Source organism: Emys orbicularis, chromosome 1 (assembly GCF_028017835.1).
Source record: "Emys orbicularis isolate rEmyOrb1 chromosome 1, rEmyOrb1.hap1, whole genome shotgun sequence".
Lineage (NCBI taxonomy): Eukaryota > Metazoa > Chordata > Testudines > Emydidae > Emys > Emys orbicularis.
The window spans coordinates 172,189,438-172,201,736 of NC_088683.1; the positions used below are offsets into that span (position 1 = coordinate 172,189,438).

Below are 12,299 nucleotides of genomic sequence, written 5' to 3' on the forward strand. Positions count from 1 at the left end.
CAAACTTATGCTATGCTTCTGGGTGACACCCCAGACAATTTGGCATTAGCACTACCTAGCCTGCTTGATGGCCCATTAAGGACCATCAGCTATACAACTGAGCCATTGAAAGAAGGCAGATACACCTTGTGACTCAGCAAGGTATGCAGGGACATGCCTACGGACAGAACTCTAAGGTTTTTTCTTGCCATGTGCTGGATGAATGTCTTGGGAACAAAGAAAGAGAGGCCACATGACAAGAGACTATAAAAAACTGCTGCAGCTCCTCCATCATGTCTTCAATCCTGCTTCATATCTCTGGAGGGACTTTGTTACAAACTGAAGCTTTGAACGAAGGACTGAATAACCCATCCCAGCTGTGGATGTACTCCAGAGACTTGATTTGAACCTGCAGTTTATACCATCACTGCTACAAGCCTGAACCAAGAACTTTGCCATTACTGTATGTAATTGATTCCGTTTAACCAATTCTTGCTCTCGTCTATATCTTTTTCCTTATACGAACAAACCTTTAGATTTTAGATTCTAAAAGATTGGCAACGGTGTGATTTGTGGGTAAGTTCTGATTTGTATATTAATCTGGGTCTGGGGTTTGGTCCTTTGGGATCGGGAGAACCTTCTCTCTTTTACTGGTGTATTGGTTTTCATAACCATTTGTCCCCATAATGAGTGGCACTGGTGGTGATACTGGGAAACTGGAGGGTCTAAGGGAATTGCTTGTGTGACTTGTGGTTAGCCAGTGGGGTAAAACCGAAGTCTTCTCTGTTTGGCTGGTTTGGTTTGTCTTAATAGTAAAGGAACCCCAGCCTTGGGCTGAAACTGCCCTGCTTTAAGCAAATTGTCCTGAATTGGCACTCTCAGTTGGATCCCACCAGAACCAGCATTGTTACAACCATACTATGATGATGTTCGTCCATCGTTATCGATGAAGACCTCAACAACTCATTCTTTCGATGACCAGGCTTTGTGCGTCCGAAGATGACTGATCAGTCCGATTCGGGCGTGGAACGTCCTGTCACACATCGGGCAGACATGTAATGGCACTGTCGATGATGTATGAGCAGCTCTGGACTTGCGCAGCTCACGCTTTTTTTCAGCCTCAGCAATACGCCTTGCCTCAGAGGTATTACTGCCTGTGTGAATGAGGCTGTGCCATGCTGAACGGTTCATTGCGAAGGTTTCCCATGTGGCGGTGTTGATCTCGAAGGACTTCAAAGAGGTCTTCAGCGTGTCCTTGAATCGCTTCTTTTGACCTCCATGGGAGCGCTTTCCCTGAGTGAGTTCTCCGTAGAAGAGCTGTTTAGGAATGCGTTCATCTGACATTCTCACAACATGTCCGGCCCACCTGGTCTGGGCTCTCATCAGCAATGTGTGAACTGGCGGCAGACTGGCTCTAGTAAGGACATCAGTATCGGGTACTTTGTCCTGCCATCTGATTTTTAGAAGCTTTCGCAGACAGGAAATGTGGAAGTGATTGAGCCTTCGTGCATGACTCCGATAGACAGTCCACGTCTCACAGGCGTACAGCAGAGTTGGAAGCACCACTGCTCGGTAGACCTTCAGCTTCGTTGATAGGCTGATCCCTCGACGTTCCCAAACATTGAAGCGCAATCGGCCAAATGCAGAGCTGGCTTTAGCAATTCTGCAGTTTACTTCATCATCGATTGACACTGCTCGGGAAAGGGTACTGCCCAGGTACGTGAAGTGGTCCACTGTCTGAAGTCTCTGTCCATTTACAGTGATGGACGGTTCTGAGTACGGAGCGTGGGGAGCTGGCTGGTGCATGACCTCAGTCTTCTTGATGTTAATAGTGAGACCGAAGTTATTGCATGCAGTTGAAAACTTGTCCATACTGGCTTGCATTTCTGGCTCAGTACTAGCATTCAGAGCACAATCATCAGCAAAGAGAAAGTCTCGAAGTACAGTTTCCTTCACCTTGGTGATGGCACGCAGTCGCCTCAGATTGAATAATTTCCCATCAGTTCTATACTTCAGGCCTACTCCTTCAGTGCAGTGTTGAAAGGCATCAGTCAGAGTGGCAGAGAATATCATGCTGAACAAAGTGGGTGCTAAAACACACCCTTGCTTGACGCCGTTGGTGACTGGGAAGGCCTCAGATGTTTCACCGTCATCCAGGACACGAGCCATCATACCGTGATGAAATTGACGTACCATTCGTATAAATCTGTCTGGACAGCCAAATTTCGACATGTTCCTCCACAGGCCCTGGCGACTGACAGAGTCAAATGCTTTTGTGAGGTCCACAAAAGTTGTGTAGAGTTCACGATTCTGCTCTTGACATTTCTCCTGTAGCTGACGCACAGCAAAGATCATGTCAATAGTCCCACGACCTTTGCGGAAGCCACACTGTGATTCTGGCAGTAAGCCCTTCTCCAGGTGAGTAATCAATCGGTTCAACAGAACCCGTGCAAGAACTTTCCCCGCTGTAGAAAGCAGCGAGATTCCACGGTGATTGTCGCATACCTGGCGATTGCCCTTCCTCTTATAGAGGTGCAAGATGGATGCGTCTCTAAATTCCTGTGGAATGGTTCCCTGCCCCCAGAAGGACTGAAACAGCTCAGTGAATTTCCGTAGCAGCACGGGTCCACCGACTTTGTACACCTCTGCTGGTATGGCATCTGACCCTGGGGCTTTGCCACTTGACAGCTGATTGATAGCTTTCTTCACTTCGTCCTCTTCTGGTGAAGCATCCATGGAGTCATTGACTGCAACTTGGGGCATCTTGTCAATGGCCTCATCATTGATGACTGAGGGGCGATTGAGAATTGCTTCAAAGTGTTCAGCCCATCTCTAGAGAATCTGCGTCTTCTCTGTAAGGAGCACAGTACCATCAGAGTTCAGGAGGGGAAAGCTCCCAGAAGACTGTGGACCATAGAGTGTGTTAAGGGCTTCATAAAACTGCTTAAAGTCGTTCCTGTCTGCATATGCCTGTATTTCATCTGCTTTGGCACTCAGCCACAAGTCCCGCATTTTGCGCAATCGGTTCTGTACTGTTCTGCGAACGTTGATAAAGGCGGTCTTCTTTGCCGCCGAGGATGGATCGTTTTGATATGCACGATGCAGGTGGTGCTTCTCAGCAAGTAAGGCCTGGATTTCTGCATCATTTTCATCAAACCAGTCTTGCCGCCTGCATGTGGAGGGCCCCTATACCTTCGATGCAGCTGTATGGACAGTGTTGCGGAATCGCTCCCAGTCTTTCTCAGCGTCATCCTCAATACGAAGATCAGCAAGCTCATTCTCTAGGTCTTCCGCTAGATTTTCAGTGATGCAGCTGTTCTTCAGCTTCGACACATTGATCCTTTTGAGAGTCTTACAGCCTTGTGGTCGTCTCTTCGGCATGATACGGAGCTTCATTTTGGATACTATGAGCCTATGATCCGTCCAACAGTCAGCGCCACACACAGCTTTTGTAACCCTGACATCTTGTCTGTCCCTTCTCCTGATGATGACATAATCGATCAAATGCCAGTGCTTGGAACGGGGATGCATCCACGAAGTCCTGTTGCGGGTAGGAAGGCGGAAGACCGTATTGCTGATCAGAAGGCCATGTGCTGCACAAGTTTTCAGCAGTAACAGGCCATTGCTGTTGCACTTTCCCACTCCATTTTTCCTGATGACTCCTTCCCAGGCTGCGGCATCGCATCCGACTCTTGCGTTAAAATCGCCAAGCAGAATCAGCTTGTCTGTGCGGTGCACTGATGATAACAGAGTATCTAGTTCTTCGTAGAATTTATCCTTCACATCCTCTGGGTTGGTCATTGTAGGAGCATATGCGCTGATCAAAGTAGCTTGTTTTCCTTTTTGAAGCGGAAGCTGCATTGTCATGAGCCGGTCATTCATACCCTTGGGGGAACTGGCAAGTTTCCGAACAAGATAATTCTTGATGGCGAAGCCAACTCCAGATTCGCGACGCTCATCACTGCTGCGGCCACTCCAGAAGAATGTATAGCCACCACCTGACTCGGATAGCTGTCCTTCATTAGCAAGGCGAGTTTCGCTAAGGGCTGCAATATCAATGTTGTAGCGTGCGAGCTCTCTAGCGACAAGTGCTGTTCTTCTCTCTGGTCTGTCTGCCGTGATGTTGTCCAGTAACGTGCGCACATTCCATGTGCCAATAGTGATCGGTGTCACTCTAAATTTTGTTTTTATTTTTGTTCGACTGCTTTTATGGGATCCCCGCCAGCTGCGGTATGCTGGCCAGGGTAAGGTGAAGCAGGCAATGTTTAGGGCACCTTTTCTAGCCCCCTCCTCCTTCTACGGAGGTGAGCAGTGCAATCCTGAATAGGGCTGCTCAGTCGCTCAAGAAGATGCCGACCTCCACTGCTGCTTCGGTCAGTGAGGAACGACCATTATGCCTGAGCCGCCTATGTGCAGGTCCGCGGCTACAGCTCCCAGTGTATCCACACCTGCTGCTTCGTCGCTCGCCCATCGCCACAGGACTTGATATGATGTGATATGATATGATATGATGTTGAGACTTGCGCGTGAATTGGATTAAAGTGAGGGAGAGTTGCGCAACGTCAGCCTCACTCTCTCTTCCCAGTTCCTATCTGTATCCAGTGGCAGGACAGAAGTCGAGACGGCTGGAGATAGGACAGGGCGCAGTGGATGACCAGGACGCCTACGTGTCTTGTCGTGCTCTTAAGCGTTCCACAACGCTTGCTGTCACCGCCTTCCTGACCATTGAACCAGGTTGAACCAGGTTGCCTCAGTCAGCCGGATCCAGCCTTCGCATGCAATGGGTAGACAAGCCCTGACTCACCGAGAGTCTCATACTCATCAGCTACCCTCACCTGGTTTAGCCCGCCAGTCGAGACGGTCTCCGGGGTGTGGCCGCTGTCGCATGCTGACAGCTACTTGGAGCCACAGGTGAGAGCTGGGTGTCAAGTGGGGACCAAAGTGGATGAGCTACTCCTAGGAGTACGACTGCTCCCCCATCAGAGGTACTACCCCTCCCTGACAACCCCATACACAACCATACTATAGCGAATACTTGTATTACCGCAATAACACTAGTTACAGTCCAATGCTAAACCTCAGCATTTCCATGGGAGCCTGTGCATACCAGTAACGAATTGGATAACTGTCCTGGAAACAAGTTCTCTAGGTTTCCAGAAGATACTAAAAATAAGAGCAAATTGTAACTAATCAAAGCTAATTATTGTGGAAAAATTATTGAAATCTTAGCATACAGCAGCGGTTTCAGAGGCAAACCAGGTGTTAAATGGTGTTCTTTCCCTTTGCTACTACAAAGTAAGAGACAATGTTGCCTATATATGAGACATTTTGACTTCATCTTTGATCATTATAGGTAATCTTACATAGAAACTTTCTTGAAGAAGGCGCGGAATAATTCAGTTTATCCGTATAAGACAACAGGAAAAAAGGAGACTGAGCTGAGCTAACTACAAGTGTGCGAAGTTATCAAAAGCAACAGTGGAAGATTTTTGAAATCTAATCGTGGAGTATGTCCCCACTGTATGGAACCGTTTCAGCAGAATTAGTCAAACTTATGAATGAGTAACTAGGGAGAAAAACTACAGCTATGATAATAAATGAATTTCAGAGGCATTTAGGATTTATTTCTAGAGTATAGGACTAAGATATAAGACTCAGTGCTGAAAAATATGGTGAGCAAGCTGTGAAATGATTTGTTTGACAGAATGGCCTTTTCTGTTCCTAGACTATTGTTATGGCCCTCTTCCACAGTTTTACAACTTTCTTCTTGGAGCACAAGCACTCTTCAGTCTGAAGAAATTCTGTGCTGTTAGTTTTCTGAATCGGGTTATTTTTTGGAAAAGTTATTGCTAACATCAAGAGTTTGCTTTCTGCCTTCAGAAATGCCTAGCTCAAAAGAGTTGTTTCCTTGAAGCCAGGCATTGGTGTTTGGCTGTATTCCCAAAAGAAGGATTTGTCTGCATGCTGATTGTGACCAGCTCTGTTCAACGACTGATGTATGTAGTGTAAAACAAACTAGTCACACTATGAAAATATTTTGACCTTACTCCACTGATTTCGCCTCCTACAGGAAACAAACCAGTCTCCAATATCTACTACCACCCTAAAAAGGACAACAATGTTTATATACACTCCAATTTGAGAGGATTATTTTTTATCTAGAAATCAAGCTATTTATCCTTTTAGTACCCAGTAAATATTAAGTCTACCAAAAGGTACCAGTATTTCTGGAATTTATGGACCGTGCATATTTAACTCCCAGACAGAATTTGGTAATGAAGATTGCAGCAGCAATTTCCAGAATCCTAATTTCTATTAGAAAATAAATGATAGAGCAAAACAAATTATGCAATTCTCACCTCTGAAGATAGTATCAATTACATATCGCTTTACTTACCAACTAGTAGAACTTAATTTCACTTCACATGATGTATTTCAGAAAAAACAAAGATCAACTCACAATTTGATAGTTACTAAACCAAAGTTAATGAAATGGTTTTCACTTGATTAATAATTCCAACTCTATCACTGAAAAATACTGCCATGGAACATGTTCTACCTGAATCAGAGTTTTTACACATTCTGCTTTTCTCCCCATTCTTTCAAAAAACAAAACAAAACAAACAAACCAAGAATGTTTAATTTTTAGATTCACATCGAGTTAGTGGGAACTTTCCCTAAGACAAACGCCAGACAGCTCAGAGGAAAACAGTGTAAGCTAAAGGTAACAGCTCACCTGGGACTGCAAGTTTTCCAGCTTCCTTTGATGTCGCTGGATTGAATCTAAGAGGAGTTTTTCTTTTTCATTCGGTGACAGTGATAGTCTGTTCAAAGTGCCCAAAGGGATGGAGGGTAAACGTTCTGGTCTATTACACCTACAATATGGTTTCAATCGATATAAGAGAAAAATGAGTGAAAAGGAATACGTGCTCTGTTATCTTGTATTGTCTGGCAAGGAATTATCTTCAGTGGTTCAAAGTATAGTACTGCCCTCCAAAGTGACTAAAAGAGGCATCATCTTACACAATAGAACTGTTCTCTGAATATACTCCACATCACTTCTGTTAATTTCAGTGACAAAAATTAGCTTTACTACTTTTAACTCTTGTTAGTTCTGGGGTGCAAACACCGATTAAAGGAAGAGAGCTGGTTTCTATTCCTTCTTGTGCACCAGAATTACTTACCATGACCCAGTCAGATATGCCTGTGCAATATGCTAATTGCACAGTGGCCACCAAGGCCTGCTCTACACCAGTGGTTCTCAACTAGGGGTCTGGCGCCTCCTGAGGGGCTGTGAGCAGGTTTCGGGGGGGCCGCCAAGCAGGGCCAGTTTTAGACTGGCTGGGACCCATGGCAGAAAGCTGAAGCTCTGCTGTGTGGGACTGAAGCTCCAGGGCTCTAAGCCCTGCCACCTGGGGCTGAAGTTGAAGCCTGAGCAGCTTAGCTTTTTGGGGACCCCTATGGCGTGGGGCCCCGAGAAATTGCCCTGCTTTTATGCTGGCCCTGGCTTTTATATGCAGAAAAACAGTGTTGTGGCACTGGTGGGCCATGGAGTTTTTATAGCATGTTGGGGGCGGACTCAGAAATAAAAAGGTTGAGAACCCCTGCTCTACACTACACAGTTAGGTCGACATAAGCTGCCTTGCATCAACCCAGCTGTAGATGTGTCTTCACTTAAATTTGGCTCCCACCGAAGTAAGTGCTTCATGTAATTAGATTGATGCAGTGTCTGTAATTAGATTGACTGCATTGCTTACATTGACTGTCACTGGCTTTCAGGGGCTGTCCCACAGTGCCCCCACACTGATGATACAATCAATACAAGCATTCCTGGTGAGGACGCGCATCGCTGACCCAAGGAGCCAAGTATGCGTGCGCACACAAGCGATTTAATAACTGCGGTGGCTGTATACCGACCTAAATTAGGTCGATATAATTCTGTGGTGTAGACATGGCCTGAGGGCCCAGTTTTGCCCATGGAACCTTGATCGTGTGATAAAGATGGAACCAAGCTTGACTGTCAGAGCCTCGTTTAGGATTATAGGACTGGCAGTCAGAAAAAATACTTACCTGTAGTTTCACTGTGTTTAGTACAGACATCAGATGACATTTTTTACAGTCACCTTTCGTAATAAAGCTGCGCATGGAATCTCTCTCTCTTCACACACACACACACACACACACACACACACACACACACACACACACACACACACACACACACACACACACACACACACCCCACTGCTCTCTGCCTGAATAATTAATACATAATTAATACAGGATCAGCTTTCCTGCTGCGACCACATTGCTGCCTGACTCGCATTAACCTGAGCATGCTTTCTCCGCAATGGAGCTTTGGGCACTAAAATCAGACAGACAGACAGACTCAGATTTAGATTAGATGTGAGTGACCCCAAAATGTCCCTTCTCCCAATGACTGAATTCATTATTAAAGGAGGGATAGGGATTACCATTGGAGTATGCCATTAGTGGCAAGTGTCCGAAGTAGCAGAGCTGATACACATACTATCTGCTACTTACTGCAGTTAACAAGGTTAGATACACCCCCATTATTCTGCCTTTGTTCTCTAATATAACGATCACAAGAGTAAAGTTTCACATGGTATTTGCTTTTGCAAATATTTCTATATCATCTATACTTTACTGTTTGCATTTGTTTATTACTCTGGCTTCAAGGGAGATGGCTAATAAATGGTAATTCATTATTAATATGCTAATCAGTTATATAGTATTGCTAATCAAAAGCTTACTTGTTTTCCAGAGGACCAGGGATCATTTCACAAGTCCAGATTCCACAGTGGTCTTTGTTTTCGATATCAGTGGGCGATGACAGAACCCTCCATTTAAGGCAGATATCTAATTAAGTAGTTAGAAGAAAATTACTACATCATAGCGCATATAAAAACAAACAAACCTCACCCCCCATTTATTGTGCTAATGGGATTCAACATGCAGCTTTGACTGTCTCATTTTCCCTCTGTCTACTAACTAACTAATTTTGGCATATTAAAAGAAATTCCAGCAAATGGCTGCCATTGAAAAAAAAAAAAAAAGGCAACATACAACATAAATGTTACCTTTCCCTATTCCCCCAAAGCTCAGCTGTCCCAAGTTCCAGGACAGGCAGTGTTCAGTCCTGAATGAGTGACAGGTTGTGAACGTCATGACCCATCAAGGATAGAAATGGCTGATTCTACCACCCCAAACCTCTGTTAGAAAGTCAGGAACCAAGCTCACATTCTATGGCATAAGGCTTCCAATCCCACTAAAACAGAAGATACAGGGCCTTGAAATAGCTTTTCATAGATCATATCAGTTTCACATAACTTTTAGAGGTTTCTAAGATGCGTTAGTTATAATTTCTCTCCCTCTGAGGGCAATCCAGTTAGTTGGACTCATGTTAGCAAAGGAATCGCCATGTATAATTTCACATTTTACATACAGTTTGGCAGATACTCCGCTTACAACTGTAACTTTAGATAATTAGTGTATGCTGTCCAACACTGTCACTTATTTTGGTGTTATTTCTACCCCGGGAACACTTGTTATTAACACTTTCCAAAAGGTAGCTGATCATACTGCAGTAGGCATTCGGAAAATATGAAGTGCTGCAATACCTGTTGGGGAAGAACTAATCCAATTTGGATTTAATGCCTTATTATTAGGATTAAGTAGTAAGAGAAGGTGAGGAGTATATTTTCTGAATAGTGGTAGTTATTGTGCCAACTATATTAGAGCAACTAAAGTTTCACTGATTTCTAGACCAGGATCAGCATTTTGAAATATTTACGGATCAGTTAACCAGTACAAATGCTTTCAAGATGTCAAACTACATCTACCCATGACAAGTCATGAAATATTATATGTTAAATAGGTTACTGCTGTCTTGCTTGCCCCATCCCTCCCTTACCTTGCCTCTCTCTTCAATTCTGACATGAATTTAGCAAGCAGATCTGACAAATTTGCAAAATGCTTTGTGCGTCTAAGAAATAAACTCCAGACTGCTTTGAAATGCAAATGGTGGATTACAACTGTATTGAAATGGGATGGGGAGACAAGACTGATGTGATTTCCAACAAGCAGCACGCGCGGACATGGCTGGAAATGAATACCATATATAGCACTGTAAAGCCGAACATTCCAGCTGTCTAGTGATCAATGACAAGTATTAGTGAGTCCTGATGATTCAAGGTATATCACAAATTCCTCCGTGTAGTGGGGGAGAAGGGGGAGATATTTTGGCACTGAGCCAGGACTAAACAGCAAATCCTGGACTTCATACTGGTTCAAGTTTTCGTGACACTAGAATAGCTTCAGAATCTTAAATGTACAGAGTACCCTAATGAGTAATTTAAAAACAATGTTTTCCATCCATGTTTTTTACTTGACAAAAGTTTTAACTGGTGTTTCTGAAATAAAAATTTAAATTTTTCTCATATGCTATAAATTCAAGAGCCAATTTAAACATCATAGTCTGTGCTCACAGTGTTATGACTAGCCGTTTCCTTTCTGGGAGCAGATAACTTAATGTAGGGAACACTTTATTTCTGTGACACTGATGTGGGAGAATTTACTTACTGGGCTTTTTCATGAAAAAGCCTTTTATTAAACTTCTGACTCAGAACTGCAGGAACAGGAGCTCAAAGCTACTTAGTAGGATAACAAAGCCCTGTAATATTTAATTATACTGTGATCAATTGAAATGTGAGATCAATTTCATACTAGGATACCAGAGGCATAGCAAGCCATCTGTAAACTCAGATTTTGCCATAGGAAGTGGGAAGCTCAGACAATAATTCAAAAGTTAAAAAAGCAAGGTGTCTTTACAAAGCTAATGTTGTAAAAAGCAAGAAACAAATTAACAGAAACTGAGAAAAACCCAAATCAAATAAAAACTGCCCAGTTGAGGTTTGATCCTGTCCTGATAGAGAGCAATAACGAACCCAACCTGGCATGGCAGAGAGGCACATTGCTGGGAAAGAATGAAACAGCTTCGCACAAAAACATGTTATGTAAGGACAATTTGTAAAAGAAGTTTGGCAAATTAATTTTAAACAATGGATAACTATCAATTAAAAGCCAAAGCTGTGCTCCAATTCTGCGGTCCTTCACCAATAACCCTTTCACTCTGGAGCATATTAAAACCGCAGTTTGTTGGCAGCCTTTAAATATGATGCGATGAAACATACAGAAGTGGAACATGCACAGTTATAAAAAATAGCTGTGAATGGATTTTTTTAAGGGGTAGATGGAAAATGAAACATAGGGGCTATAAGAAGATCTTCTGAAGGAAGAAGCACATGAAAACACAGCAGTATACAGTGTCAAATGCTGGGGAAAGCTGGGATTAAGGTGTTACAATTTAAAGGCCTTTCTTTTTTATTATCCTATTAAATCCTCTCCTTATTTCTCCTTTTATGTATCCAATTATATAAACTCACCACACTGAACCAGGGCAGGAATTTCCACTGCACGTCTTCTCTTATACTGAATTGCATCTGAGGGTTTCTCCAGCCATTTGTCACTTAGATATCCAAATGCATTCCAGAATGAAGTTACTCCTTTCTGACCTAAAGAAGAATATATATTTATATAGATACAATATTCAGTAGCAGAAGAATAAGTTTATATATAAACTACAGATGTTAGTTAAAGAACGTGCTTTGCAAATGGGGGACCAGTAGCTTTTAAGAGAAGTTGCAAGCGAGCATGAAGGTAGTGGGAACAAGATGTGGTCTGGAAACAGGACTGAAAGATGGGATCCTAAACATTCATGTGGGTTTAGAAATGGACACTCTCGTGGTCTTGGAATAAGTCACATCCCCTTCTGTGTCCCTATCAGTCAAATATTTACTTACATTATATGAGGAGTGGGGATGATTAGTCCATGTTTGTGAAGTACTTTGAAGATACATAGCACTATGTAAATATTACAGTTTCTATACAGAATGAGGTAGTAATACACAGAGAGACCAGTGGGTCACCTTTCAAATGCCTTTCTATCAGCTCAAATCCATTATAAGCTAAAGACTACTGTGAAATTCCAATTCACAAACATTTAAGACAGAGACTAGGTATGTTTGTAGTTATCCAGTGCATTGCAGATATAAGCAGTAATTTTCAATCTTTAACTTTTTAATGGTGATTGGCTCCACAAAGGAAGCTTTGTCCTCACACATTTTTAAGCCACCAAAAAAACAAAACAAAAGTGAAGACAAAAAAAAATAAAAATCAACATTAACATATATTTGTGGAACACTCCCCCCCCTTTCACTCAAAGCGTCAGTGACATGGGA

General features: G+C 43.1%; 1 protein-coding gene across 1 annotated transcript in view; it reads right to left on the reverse strand.

The window, feature by feature from the left end:
• The window catches only part of MORC1 (MORC family CW-type zinc finger 1), a 99,528-nt gene that overhangs the window by 39,691 nt on the left and 47,538 nt on the right, over positions 1-12,299 (reverse strand). Inside the window, exons 15-17 of the mRNA XM_065423128.1 lie at positions 11,445-11,573; positions 8,754-8,859; positions 6,716-6,854 (exon numbers count right to left, since the gene is read on the reverse strand). Of these exons, the coding sequence (XP_065279200.1) occupies positions 6,716-6,854; positions 8,754-8,859; positions 11,445-11,573 (374 nt within the window). The remainder of the gene's footprint in view (positions 1-6,715; positions 6,855-8,753; positions 8,860-11,444; positions 11,574-12,299) is intronic.